Source organism: Pristiophorus japonicus, chromosome 17 (genome assembly GCF_044704955.1).
Source record: "Pristiophorus japonicus isolate sPriJap1 chromosome 17, sPriJap1.hap1, whole genome shotgun sequence".
Classification (NCBI taxonomy): Eukaryota; Metazoa; Chordata; class Chondrichthyes; family Pristiophoridae; genus Pristiophorus; species Pristiophorus japonicus.
Genome location: NC_091993.1, coordinates 74,655,703 through 74,673,159, shown reverse-complemented (window position 1 = coordinate 74,673,159; position 17,457 = coordinate 74,655,703). Strand labels below are relative to the sequence as shown.

The 17,457-nt window shown below is 45.3% G+C and overlaps 1 protein-coding gene across 1 annotated transcript in view; it reads right to left on the bottom strand.

Moving 5' to 3' along the window:
• Positions 1 to 12,534, bottom strand: part of LOC139227999 (synaptotagmin-6-like) — a 193,588-nt gene extending 181,054 nt beyond the window's left edge. The window contains exon 1 of the mRNA XM_070859150.1: positions 12,353 to 12,534. Coding sequence (XP_070715251.1) covers positions 12,353 to 12,534 — 182 coding nt within the window. The remainder of the gene's footprint in view (positions 1 to 12,352) is intronic.
• Between the last annotated feature and the right edge of the window lie 4,923 nt (positions 12,535 to 17,457).

Below are 17,457 nucleotides of genomic sequence, written 5' to 3'. Positions count from 1 at the left end.
GACAATGGTTAGTGGCATTGAGTCTCAGACTGCTCTCACACAGCCTCAGCTGGATGCCACACAAACTCTGACTGCCTCCATCGTCGCTGGATCCACCACTGTACACCGGCGATCTTATGGTGTCACAGTAGCCCAGCAATCTGTTTCTCATTCCCTTTCCTCACTTCTTTCTCTTTTGCTCCCTTCCCTCTCTCTCTCTCGCTCTCTCTCACCCTCTCTCTCTCTCTCACCCCCTCTCTCTCTCTCACCCTCTTTCTCTCTCTATCACTCTCTCTCTTTCCCTTCCTCCCTCCCTTCCCTTGACTGCAGATTCTGTGCTGATCTCCTCCGGTCCATTGAAGAGGCTCCTGAACTTGTTGCTGAGCAATACGGAGCTGGCTCTGAGATCTCACCCCGTCCGGAGCTTGCTGTTCTCCCCCAGATGATCTATTACTGGACTTCTCTGCTGCTGATTCAGCTGCTGTCGTCGAGCTAAACTGGCTCCAAAATCTCTGCCACTCTGCACCGGCCCTAAAAGCTGGCGGGAGCACCGTCAGCTAAAGGGCCGGCTTCTTAATGCTGAAAATGGGTCCGGGGGTGGAGCGGCAGCGGAACGCACTTTTACCGCATCACTACTGCTGCAAGCCCCAACACCGCCACGAGAGTCGGTCGATTGCAGCGGTGGCCCACAATGCAGCAGGACCTCATGGGCTGAATCTATGTCGGGGCGGCCAGTTGAGGCCAAAGCGGCGGCCATTCGATTTTGACGAATAGCCGCTGCAGATGGGCAGTAACGGTCATTCCCGGGACCATGAATTTCAGGGCCAGGAAGTGAAAAGAACACCACCCCACGTGATCCCAGGTTCGCATGCACGTAACAATGCACTCGTGGGATCCGTGGGCCACTGTAACATACTCAGCTCTGCAGCGTTTGAAAGCAAGTTTTCGACTGGAGCTTTGCACGAGGTAAATACGGATTTTGTTCGGGTATCGGCAGCGTACTCCTTAGCTATGCCGCCAACCGCAAATTCAGGACCTTTGTTTACTGAATAACAGTTTAAGAACTAATAGCTACCTGGCTGTTGTCAATTTCATCTCTTGCTGATACTCCCTAATGTGCTGCAACCTATGGGGAATGGTAGCATGCTGCAACCTGTGGGGAATGGTTATGTTACTGGAGCAGTAATCTAGAGGCCTGGATCAATAATCTCTAAACACAAGTTCAAATCCCACTATGGCAGCTAGGAATTTAAATTCAGTTCATGAAATAAATCTGGAATTTAAAAAAAAGCTAGTATCAGTAATGGTGACCATGAAACTACTGGATTGTTGTAAAAACCCCTCTGGTTCACTAATGTGCTTTAGGGAAGGAAGTGTGCTGTCTTCACCCGGTCTGGCCTATGTTTGACTCCAGGCTCACAGCAATATGGTTGACTCTAAACTGCCCTCTAAAATGGTGGTTCACCACAACCTTCTCAAGGACAATTAGGGATGGGCAATAAATGCTGACCTTGCCAGCGACACCCACATCCCATAAATTAATCTTAAAAAACAAGCGGGTAAAGGTGCTTGTGAATTCTGTGTGTACCGGTTTCATATATAGCACTCTGTACTGCACTATTGTAACCCAGTTACATCAATCATCTCGCTTCACCCTCCTTCTGACAAAGTACAAGAGTGAATCTTCCTGTCATATGATGATCCACAGCTTTATGTTTGCAATGTAATTGAAAAATTGGCACAAGTGAATGAAGATAGGAATTCCCAAAGCAAATAGGAAAAGCTCACAAAAATTGATTTAAAAAACTTAAAAACCAAATTAGTTAAATAAAATACAATCGGTGGCAGACACATGCATAGGCGGAGCAGCAGAGGAGCGGGATAAAAGAGCGCGCTGAGCGACTCAACAGAGGCAAACATCCAAAGTGTGATGTCAACTCAAGGGAAACATTTGATTGGTGAGTAGCCGGTGAGTCCCCACTGACACCTGGGAGTCCCTGGCCAAAGACTGCTCTAAGTGGAGGAAGTGCATCCAGGAGGGCGCTGAGCACCTCGAGTCTCATCGCCGAGAGCATGCAGAAATCAAGCGCAGGCAGCAGAAAGAGCGTGCGGCAAACCTGTCCCACCCACCCCTTCCCTCAACAACTGTCTGTTCCACCTGTGACAGGGTCTGTGATTCTCGTATTGGACTGTTCAGCCACCTAAGGACTCATTTTAAAGCGGAAGCAAGTCTTCATCGATTCCAAGAGACTGCCTATGATGATGATGATGAGACAGTGAATGTTTTTGTCTTCTAGTTTTAAGTTTATTTCATAATTAAATAGTTCATAGTTCGTAGTTTGGTTCATAGTCAAATAAATAGAGGCATGGCAGGGCAGCTCATTCCCGTGGAGTGCACACCCTGTGCCTTGTGGGAAGTCATGGACGCTTCGCGTAGCCTGGACGACCACATGTGTAGGAAGTGTCGCCAGCCACAGCAACTCAAGCTCCGGGTTTTGGAGCTTGAGCGGCAGCTGGAGTCAGTGTGGTGCATCCGCGAGGCTGAGAACTTTGTGAATAACACGTTTCTAGAGGTGGCCATCCCGTAGCTTAAAAGTGTGCAGGCAGAGAGGGAATGGGTGACCGCCAGACAGACGAGGAGGACTAGGCGGGTAGTGCAGGAGTCCCGTGAGTGCACCTCGCTCTCCAACCAATATTCTGTTCTGAATACTGGTGGGGACAATGGTGCCTCTGGGGAGTGAAGCCAGAGAGAGCCAAGTCCATGGCACCTCGGGTGGCTCAGCTGCACAAAGGGGAAGAAGAAGAGTGGAAGAGCAATAGTGGTAGGGAATTCAATAGTTAGGGGAGCAGACAGGCGTTTCTGCGGCCACAGATATGACTCCAGGATGGTATGTTTCCTCCCTGGTTTCCTCCCAGGGTCAAGGATGTTACCGAGACTTTCTGGGGGGAGAGGGTGAACAGCCAGAGGTCGTGGTCCATATCAGTACCAATGACATATGTAGAAAGAGGGATGAGGTCCTGCAGGCAGACTTTAGGGAGCTAGGAGAGAGATTAAAAAGCAGGGCCACAAAGGTAGTAATCTCCAGATTTCTTCCTGTGCCACGAGCTAGTGAATACAGAAAGAGAAGGATAGAACTGTTGAATGCGTGGCTGGAGAGATGGTGCAGGAGGGATGGTATTAGATTCCTGAGGCATCGGGACTATTTCTTGCGCAGATGGGACCTATACAAGCTGGACGGGTTACACCTCACCTGAGCTGGGACCAATATCCTCATGGGGGTAGTGGTGGGGGGGGTTACTGGTGCTGTTGGGGAGCATTTAAACTAGTGTGGCAGGGGGATGGGAACCTGAGAGTAGATTCAGAAGGAACAGAAGCAAAGCTGCAACTGGAAAGTAGAAAGTAGAAAGTGAATTTGGAAAATAAACAACAAGGGAGTTTGGCAATGCTAAATGGCATATACGTCAATGCAAGGAGTTTAGGGAATAAGGCAGATGAGCTGAGAGCACAGATAGACACTTGGGAGTATGATATTTTGACTATTACTGAGACATGGCTGAAAGAAGGGCAGAATGGCAGCTGAACAGTCTTGACTGCAGGGTTTTCACATGGAATAGAGAAAGGGGTAAAAAAGGAGGGAGGTCGCAGTATTCATTAAAGAAACAATTACAGCTGTGAGGAGGGATGATATGTTAGAAAGATCATCAAATGAGGCCATATGAGTTGAATTGAAGAACAAAAAAGGGGCAATAACACTGCTGGGAGTGTACTGCAGACCTCCAGAATAGTCAGAGAGAGATAAAAGAGCAAATATGTTGGCACATTTCTGAGAAGTGCAGAAACTATAGGGCAGTAATAGTCGGGGATTTCAACTACTCTAATATTAACTGGGATAACATTAGTGTGAAAGGTATAGAGGGTGCGGAATTCCTAAAATGCATTTAGGAGAACTTTTTAGCCAGTATGTAGCAAGCCCAACATGGGAGGGGGCGGTTCTGAACTTAATTTTAGGGAATTAAGAGGTGCAGGTGGAAGACATATCAGTGGAAGAGCATTTTGGTGCTAGTGATCACAATTTGGTTAGATTTAAGGTAGTTATGGAAAAGGACAAAGATAGACACCAGGATCAAAAGTTCTCAATTGGGGTAAAGCCAACTTTGCTAAGTTGAAATGGAATTTAGCCAAAGTGGCTGGAAACAGATACTTGATGGTAAATCAGTGTCAGAGAAGTGGGAGGCATTCAGGGATGAGATCCTGAGGGTTCAGAGTAAGTATGTTCCCTTAAAGAAAAAAGGTGGGCAACACAAATCTAGAGCCCCCTGGATGTCAAGGGATATACAGGGTAGGATAAAGAAAAAAAGGGAGGCTTATGACAGATACCGAGGAATCAATACTGCAAAACTCTTGAGGAGTATAGCAAGTGCAGGGTTGCAATTATAAAGGAAATTAGGAAAGCAAAGAGAGAGCATGAAAAAATGTTGGCAAGTACAATCAAAGAAAACCCAAAGATGTTTTATCAATACATTAAAAGCAAGAGGATAACTAAAGAAAGGGTAGGGCCTATTAGAGACCATCAGGGAGGAGGAATGTGAAATATTAGATGAGATAAACATAGTGAGAGAGGAAGTATTAAGGGGCTTAGCAGCTTTGAAAGTGGATAAATCCCCAGGCCTGGATGAAATGTATCCCAGGCTGTTAAGAGAAGCAAAAGAGGAAATAGTAGAGGCTCTGACCATCATTTCCCAATCTTCTCTGGCTATAGGTGGGTGCTGCCAGACTGGAGGACTGATAATGTGGTATCTTTGGGATAGACCGAGTAATTACAGGCCAGTCAGCCTAACCTCGGTGGTGGAAAAATTATTGGAAAAAATTCTGAGGGACAGGATAAATCTTCATTTAGAAAGACATGGATTAATCAAGGACAGTCAGCATGTATTTGTTAAGGGAAGGCCGTGTCTGACTAACTTAATTTAATTTTTTGAGGAGGTAACAAGGAGGATCGATGAGGGTATGCATTTGATGTAGTGTATATGGATTTTAGCAAGGCTTTTGATAAGGTTCCACATGGCAGACTGGTCAGGAAAGTAAAAGCCCGTGGGATCCAGGGCAAAGTGGCAAGTTGCCTCAGAGGCAGGAAGCAAGGATAATGGTTGATGGGTGTTTTTGTGACTAGAAGGCTGTTTCCAGTGGGGTTCTGCAGGGCTCAGTACTAGGTCTCTTGCTTTTTGTGGTGAACATCAATGATTTAGACTTGAATGTAAAGGATATAATAAAGAAGTTTGCAGATGATACAAAAATAGGCCATGTGGTTGATAATGAATAAGAAAGCTGTAGACTGCAGGAAGATATCAATGAACTGGTCAGGTGGGCAGAACAGTGGCAAATGGAATTCAATCCAGAAAAGTGTGAGGTAATGCATTTGGTGAGGGGCAACAAGGCAAGGGAATACACATTAAATGGTAGGACACGGAGAAGTGTAGAGGAACAAAGCGACCTTAGAGTGCAGGTCCACAGATCCCTGAAAGTAGCAGGCCAGGTAGATAAGGTGGTTAAGGGAGTACTTGCCTTTATTAGCCGAGGCATAGATTATAAGAGCAGGGAGGTTATGCTTCAAATCTATAAAACACTAGTTAGATCACAGCTAGAGTACTGCGTGTAGTTCTGGTCACCACATTACAGGAAAGATGTGATTGCACTAGAGAGGGTACAGAGGAGATTTATAAGGATGTTGCGTTTAGCTATGAGGAAAGATTGAATAGGCTGGATTTGGTTTTCTTGGAACAGAGGAGGCTGAGGGGTGACCTTATTGAGGTATATAAAATTATGAAGGGCCTGGATAGAGTGGATATGAAGGACCTATTTCCCTTAGAGGGGTCAACAACCAGGGGGCATAGATTTAAAGTAATTGGTAGGAGATTTAGAGGGGATTTGAGCAGAAATATATTCACCCAGAGGGTGGTGAGGGTCTGGAACTCACTACCTGAAACAGAAACCCTCACCACATTTAAAGGGCACTTGGATGTGCACTTGAAGTGCTGTAACCTACAGGGTTACGGACCAAGAGCTGGAAAGTGGGAATAGGCTGGATAGCTCTTTAGCGGCCAGCGCGGACACGATGGGCCAAAATGGTCTCCTTTTATGCTGTAAATTTTTAAATATATATATATATATATACTTTAAGAAGAATTAAAATAGCTGGCATCATGCCCAGTACAGGGTGTGGGGTTGGACGGTGTTCAAAAGCTATTCAAAGGGCACTCTCGTCTTTTAGAATGCGTTGCAGCCCTATTGATTTGAGTAGCCATTATGAGGGGAGCTGTTTTGCAATTAATCTGTAGTTACTGTCCGAACTAATAAACAGAGAGTTATCAATATTATAGAGCAACTGCTAATTTAGATTAATTGGCCTCAAACTGAGGGCAGACATGGTTTTGTTTATTCCCTTCCTTTTGATCTGAAGCTAAGTAGTTTAAATATGCTGCATCTTATCATTAGAAGAAGGAGGTTAATTATTCCAGTTGATAAGATTTGCCTGAAGAAACTTCAAATTCCATTATTGCCCTGTTAATTTTTGTTAAACAGACGCATCCATTTCTACATACCTAAAATCTATTTCTTATTACAGAGCTACATAGTAAATATTCTAAAGATGCTCTCCATCACACACCATCCTGACTTGGACATACATGACTGTCCCTTCATTGTCCTGGGTCAAAATCCTGGAATTCCCTACATAACAGCACTGTGGGAGCACCTTCACCACAGCGGTTCAAGAAGAAGGCCCACCACCACCTTCTCAATGGCAACTCGGGATGGGCAATAAATGTCAGCCTTGCCAGCAACACCCATAACCCAAGAATTAAAAAAATTCTAAAGCACAAAGGAGATTGGGCCAAAAGTACTGGTAATGAGCACACAAATGATAATGACCCAAGAAACCTGCCAATTAAACAGAAGAGTTGTCCTTAATGGTGATGTCTCCTCCTGCAATTGGAGGATTAATCGTACGCAGTTTGATTCTATACTCTGGCCCTTCTCAATCCTATCTAAACCAGAAGTATTATAGAAGGGGCAGCATGATGACATAGAAACATATAAACATAGAAAATAGGTGCAGGAGTAGGCCATTCGGTCCTTCGAGCCTGCACCACACCACCATTCAATATGATCACGGCTGATCATACAACTTCAGTACCCCATTCCTACTTTCTTTCCATACCCCTTGATCCCTTTAGCCTAACTCCCTTTTGAATATATCTAACGAACTGGCCTCAACAACTTTCTGCAGTAGAGAATTCCACAGGTTCACAATTCTCTGAGTGAAGAAATTTCTCCTCATCTCGGTCCTAAATGGCTTATCCCTTATCCTTAGACTGTGACCCCTGGTTCTGGACTTCTCCAACATTGGGAACATTCTTCCTGCATCTAACCTGTCCAATCCCGTCAGAATTTTATACGTTTCTATGAGATCCCCTCTCATTCTTCTAAATTCCAGTGAATATAAGCCTAGTCGATCCAGTCTTTCTTCATATGTCAGTCCTGCCATCCCGGGAATGAGTCTGGTGAACCTTCGCTGTACTCCCTCAATAGCAAAAATGTCCTTCCTCAAGTTAGGAGACCAAAACTGTACATAATACTCCAGGTGTGGCCTCACCAAGGCCCTGTACAACTGTAGTAAGACCTCCCTGCTCCTATACTCAAATCCTCTCACTATGAAGGCCAACATGCCATTTGCCTTCTTCACTGCCTGCTGTCATTGCCAATTTTCAATGACTGATATACCATGACACCCAGGTCTCGTTGCACCTCCCCTTTTCCTAATCTGTCACCATTCAGATAATATTCTGTCTTCCTGTTTTTGCCACCAAAGTGGATAACCTCACATTTATCCACATTATACTGCATCTGCCATGCATTTGCCCACTCACCTAACATGTCCAATTCACCCTGCAGCATCTTAGCATCCTCCTCGCAGCTCACACTGCCACCCAGCTTAGTGTCATCTGCAAACTTGGAGATATTACATTCCATTCCTTCGTCTAAATCATTAATGACAATAAAGAACCACATCAATAGGTTTATATGGAGAAGAGGGCACAATGAAACAGTTGTTAATACAGTGAAGGTCAGTGATACTCTGTGTAGTGATCTGAATTTACAACAGAAAAATAAAGCATAGAGGAAAAAAAAAACAACATTTGGCTCCACAAGTCCGTTCTTCCCACGGACCGTAGAATTCCCTCAATAATTGAGAATTGGATATGTACTTGAAAAGGAAAAAAATGCAGGGCAATGGGAAAGAGCAGAGAGATTGGGACCAATCAGATTGCCCTTTGAAAGAGCCGGCACAGGCACATAGAAACATAGAGACATAGAAAATAGGTGCAGTATAGGCCATTCGGCCCTTCGAGCCTGCACCACCATTCAATAAGATCATGGCTGATCATTCACCTGAGTACCCCAGGCACGATGGGCTGAATGGCCTCCTCCTGTGCTGTATGATTCTAATGGACTCCACCCAAACTCATTCATCACATAATGAAGGTCCTTACAAACTTTCTCCCTGCTCGCTCCTGAAAAGGTGAAGAATAGAACATTTGAGTCCAAACTGTTGAGCAGATAAATGTAAAGTATAAATGATTGAACTCTGACGGATCACCTTTACCCGCTTTCCACCAAGGGGATAACTGAGTATCACAGAGAGCAGCATCATCTTCAAATGGTTTCACAACATCTGCACAAAAAGTGTTTCTGGGCGATTGTGGACATCAAGATTTTGTTGGGGTTCTGCGGTGATTTTTCATTCCTTATGATGTAATAATATTGATTTACAGATGCTGAGCATCATGAACCCCTATTCGAATCCTTAATCTTTGGACTATTCCCCATTGCATCAATACCATTTTAAAATATTTGTAAACTAGTCAGTCAGTCAAAACCAAGACGCAGGCTGGAATTTCCTTTACCAGGGTGGGTCGGGTGTGGGCAGTCAGCATGCTGGGTCGGAACCCTGTTCTTCTTTTCATCCGGCTCCTCAGAGCGACTTTCCGTTAATGGCACCAATGAAATGGTGAGGGTCTGATGACTCATTTCCAGCTGGGATATTTAAAGGAGCCTTGGCCATATTGCAAGGTCAATCTAGGAATGTGCAGGCAGTACATATCACCATCTGCCTATTGCTCAACCTTTCAGAGATGGCTTCACAGAGACAGAGGGCTGCCCAGGTTTTCAGATAGCTCCCTACATATTCCTGTGGAGGGAGTCAGAGCTCGCAGGGAGGTCCTCTTCTCTGCTGATGGGCGCAAGAGATCTCACAAGGAGACAAAAAGAGCCTGGCTTCAAATTGCAGAGGAGGTAAACAGCAGGGGTGTGGTGAGGAGGACCTGGGAGCAATGCAGGAAACACTTAAATGATCTCATGTGATCAGAAAAGGTGAGCATCTTCACCCTGTTGTGCCTCTCATCACATCCCCATCACTCTGCCTTCCCAAGCCTACTCAATACTCACATCAACATACCTTGCATGTCCACCCATCCCTCTCTCTACATTGTCACTTCCCCATCTGACTAACCATCCCTCACACTCACTCTCATCCTAATGCAATCATACCAACTAACACCACACAATGAGACCATTTGACATTGGCACTTTGGCATTGGCCCCACACTCCCTCATAGTCACCCTCTAAAGGGTTGATGGTGGATAAGCAATGGTAAACATTTAAAGATCACATGGATGAACTTCAGCAATTGTATATCCCTGACTGGAGTAAAAATAAAATTGGGAAGGTGGCTCAACCATGGCTAACAAGGGAAATTAAGGATAGTGTTAAAACCAAGGAAGAGGCATATAAATTGGCTAGAAAAAGCAACAAACCTGAGGACTGGGAGGAATTTAGAATTCAACAGAGGAGGACTAAGGGTTTAATTAAGAAGGGGAAAATAGAGTACGAGAGGAAGCTTGCAGGGAACATAAAAACTGACTGCAAAAGCTTCAATAAATATGTGAAGAGAAAAAGATTAGTAAAGACAAACGTAGGTCCCTTGCAGTCAGATTCAGGTGAATTTATAATGGGGAACAAAGAAATGGCAGACCAATTGAACCAATACTTCGGTTCTGTCTTCACAAAGGAAGATACAAATAACCTTCCGAATGTACTAGGGGACAGTGGGTCTGGTGAGAATGTGAAATTATTAGGCGGGAAATTGTGTTAGGGAAATTAATGGGATTAAAGGCCGATAAATCCCAGGGTCCTGATAGCCTGCATCCCAGAGTACTTAAGGAAGTGGCCCTAGAAATAGTGGATGCATTGGTGATCATTTTCCAACAATCTATCGACTCTGGATCAGTTCCTATGGACTGGAGGGTAGCTAATGAAACGCCACGTTTTAAAAAAGGAGGGAGAGAGAAAGCGGGTAATTATAGACCGGTTAGCCTGACATCAGTAGTGGGGAAAATGTTGGAATCAATCATTAAGGATGAAATAGCAGCCCATTTGGAAAGCAGTGACAGGATCGGTCCAAGTCAGCATGGACTTATGAAAGGGAAATTATGCTTGACGAATCTTCTGGAATTTTTTGAGGATGTAACTAGTAGAGTGGACAAGGGAGAACCAGTGGAAGTGGTGTATTTGGACTTACAAAAGGCTTTTGACAAGGTCCCACACAAGAGATTGGTGTACAAAACCAAAGCGCATGTTATTGGGGGTAATGTACTGACGTGGATAGAGAACTGGTTGGCAGACCGGAAGCAGAGAGTCGGGATAAACGGGTCCTTTTCAGAATGGCAGGCAGTTACTAGTGGGGTGCTGCAGGGCTCAGTGCTGGGACCCCAGCTCTTTACAATATACATTAACGATTTCGATGAAGGAATAGAGTGTAATATCTCCAAGTTTGTGGATGACACTAAACTGGGTGGCGGTGTGAGCTGTGAGGAGGACGCTAAGAGGCTGCAGGGTGACTTGGACAGATTAGGTGAGTGGGCAAATACATGGCAGATGCAGTATAATGTGGATAAATGTGAGGTTATCCATTTTGGAGGCAAAAACACAAAGGCAGAATATTATCTGAATGGTGGCAGACTAGAAAAAGGGGAGGTGCAACGAGCCCTGGGTGTCATGGTTCATCAGTCACTGAAAGTGAGCACGCAGATACAGCAGGCGGTAAAGGAGGCAAATGGTATGTTGGCCTTTATAGCTAGGGGATTTGAATATAGGAGCAGGGAGGTCTTACTACAGTTCTACAGGGCCTTAGTGAGGCCTCACCTGGAATATATTGTGTTCAGTTTTGGTCTCCTAGTCTGAGGAAAGAGGTTCTTGCTATTGAGGGAGTGCAGCGAAGGTTCACCAGACTGATTCCAGGGATGGCTGGTCTGTCATATGAGGAGAGACTGGATCAACTGGGCCTTTATTCACTGGCGTTTAGAAGGATGAGAGGGGATCTCATAGAAACATATAAGATTCTGACGGGACTGGACAGGTGAGATGCGGGATGAATGTTCTCGGTATTGGGGAAGTCCTGATGCAGGGGATATAGTCTTAGGATAAGGGGTAGGCCATTTAGGACTGAGATGAGGAGAAACTTCTTCACTCAGAGAGTTGTTGACCTGTGGAATTCCCTGCCGCAGAGAGTTGTTGATGCCAGTTCATTGGATATATTCATTGGATATATATATATGGCCCTTACGGTTAAGGGGATCAAGGGGTATGGAGAGAAAGCAGGAAAGAGGTACTGAGGGAATGATCAGCCATGATCTTATTGAATGGCAGTACAGGCTCGAAGGGCCGAATGGCCAACTCCTGCACCTATTTTCTATGTTTCTATGTTATGTCACGCATAAAAGTATTTATTTTTGCCACTTGCCCAGTTTTGTCTGCTACTTTGGAAGTGGTTTATAGTGAGTTGGAGTGAATAGTGAGACACAATGTTACCTCCAGCAATGGGCTTCAGTGCGAAAGGAATGCCTTGGTCATTGTAGGGATGCTTTATGGTGTTTTTTTTTTGCGGGGGTGACTTGGTACAGGAAGATAAGTAAATCTAGCCATGATGAGGCCATCACTGGCCTCCCATGCAGCAATGTGCTTGGGTGCTGCTGGCATCTGGACCTCACGTTCTTCCTGCTTCTCCTCATCTTCCAGCTCTTCTTCCACCTCCTCCGAAGAGGCTGTTGCTCTGTGTCTTGCTCTTCATGCAGCTCTAACCCTCGGTGCTGTGCTATATTGTGCAGCGCGCAGCAGGCGACGATGATTCTGGAGACCCTGGCTGATGTGTGCTGAAGGGCTCCTCCAGATCTGTCAAGGCATCTAAGTGTATTTTCAGCATGCTTTTTGTCTGGTGGGCATGTGGCTTTCATTATATCTCTCCTCAGCCTCCGTACTTGGCCTCCTCCAGGGTGTCATGAGCCACATCATCAGTGTTCTCCAAGCAGCCAGCCGGTAAGTGTGTTTGGAGGAGCGAAGAGCTGAGGGAGGGTGGTCTGGCGCAGGATGAAAGAGTCATGACAGCTGCCATGGAATCTGGTGCACACATGATCTTCCTATGGTTGCAGACGAACGACATATTGAGGAGTGGAAGCCCTTGTGATTGACAAAGACTCCTGGGTAATGATGGGGTTTCCTGATGTCCTGTACCCGTGAGAAGGCAGCCAGAGTGGCAAAGCCGAGAGCCCGCTCAGTAACGCTGGCATCATCTGTGGCAAAGTTGATCTAATTGGCTGACTTGTCAAACAGGGTATCGGTGACCTGTGTGATGTATCTGTGGGCAGCCGACTGCGAGATGCCGCAAATGTCTGCTGCAGATTCCTGGAAGGAGCCTGAGGCAAAGAAGTTGAGGGTGCTGGTGACTTTGTTGAGGAAGCTCATTCTCTGTCTGTATATCCTGTGCTGGGGGTATCGCCTCCAGTGCAGTGCAGCCCTGAGCTCTTGCCCTCTGTCCTGTGCAGCATCAGGTCGTTGAGGAGAAGGTTGGTTTTGTTGTTGTTCCTGCTGCTGGTGTGCCTGGTGTTGGGGCTCATCGTAGTGTGATTCTGGGGACCAAGGTGAGACAGTATAAATGGCATCTATGCTGACGTAATAGATGACAGGTTAAGTAGAGATCAGAGAATCAATCTGTCAATTGTGTCATAGTTACTAGCAATGAGCTGAGTGCCTTCTGAAGCTGTAGAAAAGACTTGCAAACTGAAGACACCTAAATCAGTGCTCAACATGCACTCAGCAAGAGCCTTTCCCTTAGCCCAGTGAGCAGGTGTCACGTGGCAGTATGTAATGTGCTTGCCATGCTCTGCAGTAATGACCTCGATCAATGGCCACTGAGCTTCTGTCTCAGCTTGACAGACGTGATTCCCGAGCTGCATGACTCCCGTGGTCATCCAGTTAAATTCAACAGATCTGGTTAAAAACACTGTTAAGGGTCTGACATCAAGGTATTAATGAGCTAAATTAGGTCGCCCGCCTCTGCCATACCCTTCCATGCCGCGCTGGCAAACGCACCCGATGAAAGGCACGAGGAGGTGGGAAGACAGTGGGTTCCTGACACGCTCCCATTTATTGCAAATTTTACTCCTGACCTGCCTACAATCCAGCACGCACAGCAGTATGAAAATTACGGCCCTCGTCTCTGAACAACATTCTCTTCTCTGGATTTGGGGCTTCTAACAGCTATCGTGAAAACCATCAGCACTTCTATCATCCTCCTTGCATGCAAATAGAGAGACAGTAGATCATTTGAAGTGGTAGCGGTTAAAGAGACCTGATATGACCACGGACAAGATTGGGAGTTAAATATATCCGGATACAGGATTTTTCAAAAGGATATGAAAACCAAAATTGGGGTGTTGAAGTATTAATAAAATAAATGGTCATGGGGTAGCAAGAGGGGATCTCAGAGAATGTAATCAGCAGGTGGAATCACTATGAGTAGAACTAAGGAAAAGAAAATGATGCCAATTGCTGACTGTGATAACATAACAGAAGAATGTATATTTATATATATGTGCAGATTAAGAAGGATTGTAAGAAGAAAAATGTGGCAATAATGGGAGATTTTAACCTGCATAAATTGGATAGAAATAGCAGAACAAGCAAGAAAGGGAAGCTATTTAATGAATGCATTCAGGATAGTTTCGTACTGCAGCAGTCCTCAACCCAACAAGACAGTGGACAATACTCGAGATCATTCTGAATAATGAACCAGAGTTAGTTAGCAATCTGATAGCAGGAGACCATCTTTGGAATACTTACCATTTATAATTGAGTTTGTCATCAGGCTCATAGCAGAGAAAGGAGGACTACAGAACAAAGTTTTGGAATAAACATAGCTAACTTTGAAGGGGTGATTATGGAGTTGGTTGGAATAGGGTGGGATAAATTATTAATTGGTAAATCTACAGACCAACAGTGAAATCTATTCAGGAAGGTAATTTGTGGATTGCAAAGCAAGTACATATCTCTGAAAGGCAAAATGGAAACTTCTGGGTGATGCAACCATATTCTAAAAGAATGGTTATACCAGTAATAAACAAAAGGAGCTTATATAAGGTGGAAGAATAGTAACAGGGATGACAACTGGCAGGATTACAGAAAGCAACAAAGAAAAAGAAAACGAGGTAAAGAGAGAAATGAAAAAAGCTTGACGATGGAATTAAGGCTACGAGCAAAGATTTTCAGAAGTTCAAGAGAGTGGGTTCAGGGTTCGCAACCCTCCCGCTTTGTTCGGGTGTGTCCCGGGCACAGCTGCTGAGCACTCGGGAGAAATGGTCCTTGGATGTGCGATTTGCACATGTGCGGTACCCTGGCTGTTCCCTGCTATTCATTGCCGGTTGTGAGGAGGGGGGCATCAGGTCAATGAACATCGCCTGGAAACTCCCTGAGTCCTGAGATAGCAACTGGAGGAGGGAGAAAAACTGGGGCAGGGAAAGTCCATGTCGGCCTGCGATGTGTGCTGTTGTGGAAAAAGAAAGACTTGCATTTATATAGTGTCTTTAATGACCACCAGACGTCTCAAAGCACTTTACAGCCAATGAAGTACTTATGGAGTGTAGTCACTGTTGTAATGTGGGAAACGCAGCAACCTATTTGCGCACAGCAAGCTTCCACAAGCAGCAATGTGATAATGACCAAATAATCTGTTCTTGTTATGTTGATGGAAGGATAAATATTGGCCAGGACACCAGGGATAACTTCCCTGCTCTTCTTCAAAATAGTGCCATGTGATCTTTTATGTCCACCTGAGAGAGGGCAGACGGGACATCAATTTAATGTCTCATCTGAAAGACAGTATCTCCAACAGTGAGTGTCAGCCTCAAGTTTTTTTTGTGCTCAAGTCCCAGGTGTGGGATTTGAACGCACAACCTTCTGACTCAGAGGCGAGAGTGCTACCCACTGAGACACGGCCGACACTGTATTTTATTTTGGGAGTCAGGCAGCTTTGGTGCTTCTCTCTGAGACTGAGCCTCACCTTCCTGATGCTGGGCTTCAGCGCTGGGGTGTGGGAGGCAGTGAATTGAATTAGATTTGGTTTTATTTATTAATGTTATAACTTGCTGCGTATTGTAAAAAGTCATAAAATTGTATGAAAACTTTAGTTAGAAGCTACTTGCATCGGTGGTGTTTTTGTTGAATCAGTGGAATTTACTTGGTCTTTCTCATTGCGACTGATATTGTAGAAACATCACAGAGTAGTTTTTATTTACACATTACTTATCCTTAAATCTTTCCATTGGTTTGTGTTCTTTGACTTATAAATGTTGTTATTCACCTCACTAAAACAAAAAGTAAATTATTTTATTCAGGGCTGGGTGATACTGAAACACGCAACTAAGGTAAATGCAATAATTGCAAACAGTGAGAAAATGTCATGTGATCAGAATGGTTACAGCACAGAAGGAGGCTATTCAGCCCGTTGAGCTCGTGCCGGCTCTCTGCAAGAGTACTTCAGCTGGTCCCACTTATCACCCAAAAATGGGCGTTATTTCCAGCGTGGGCAGTAAAAAAGGGTTTTCAGATCGCCGGCTTCTCGCTCATTCTCAAAGCACCTAGTCTCCATTTTTGAAAATGGGCGTTACCGCGAGCGATATGAAATGGGCGGTAACGTTAAATTTTTTTGACCTTCTGCCATAAAGTGTGGCCGTCCTTAGCAACGGCATGGCAATGCTCGATTCCTGCGATTCAGGAGGTCAAGGGTCATCGTGATATGCGCAAAAGAGGAGACAGAGAGAGAGGGAGCTGAAGGCATGTCTGGGTGTGGTGTGGCTGCTTTGGGAGGAAGGAGGGAGACTTTGAAGCTTCACAGCAAGTAGGCAAACATAAATTAACTGTTAACAGCCACATATTTGCCCGAATTTTGCCTATAATGGAGAGAGACGAAGAGGCATCACAGCACACTGTGGAGACTGACGCTGGAGAGAGCAGTGAGGTGGGAGAGGAGCACATTGGAGGGCACAAAAGAGCCAGGAGTTTCTCGGACGAGGCAAATGCCTCCCTCCTGCAGGAGGTCGGGTCACGCTGGGATGATTTGACACAGGGAGGGTGTGGGAAGCCCACCCCAAAGGCCTACCAGAGGATATGGACCAAGATAGCAGAGGTAGTCTCGTGACCTTGTGGGATCTGCAAGAATAAGCATTACATTGATTAACATGTACTTATGTATTTATATAATTTGATTTGTGACAGTCCTGAGTGACTATCAGCAGATGTGAGTTCTTTCACTTTTACCAGGAATGTTTTACTCATGCGGTCATGATGTACGTCCTTAGGTAAAGAATGATAATTATCATAATAATCATGATTACATCTGTCGGTTATATATTGTATCAGTCTCTGTGACAGTACCTAGCAATGATATCATGCCATGTCATCCTGTCACCTTTTACAGAAGAAGCTATCGACGATGAGGTCCGAGCAGAGGCGAACGGGTGAGGAGCCACCAGTCCCCAACGACATCACTGAGATGGAGGAGCGGGTGCTCACATTCGTGGGGAAGCACCCCCGGGCAGCTATGGACACATCTGCAGTCCCTGAAGTGATGCCACATGAGTAAAGCTTACACCGTTGCGTGATGTGAAGTTAATAGATGCCGCACCTATTCATATCCGAACAATCATATATGATAGATGATTTTGAAACTTGTCATAGAAATAATGATGGCCCAATGAAAATCATTGGAATGCAAATGTGTTGATGGTCATGAAATGTGATGTCTACGATGATTTCGAGAGCAGTGGTACTTTTGTCGTGCATATGCTGTGTGTAGCGCTGGACCCTAGCACCCCCTTCTCCTCCAATAACCTCATTTGTGTTTTGCAGCTCAGCTAGTTGCGCGTCCCAAGGCAAGACAACAGAGGCCAGAAGGTGGGGGCACAGGGCCCGACTCTCCGAACGATCCAACATCTGGTACTGAGGAGCTCCGATTCTTGCCCGTCAATCTGCTGGGTCTGTTCTCCACGGATGAGAGCGCAGACTTCGAGGAACCTGCATCGCCACGCTC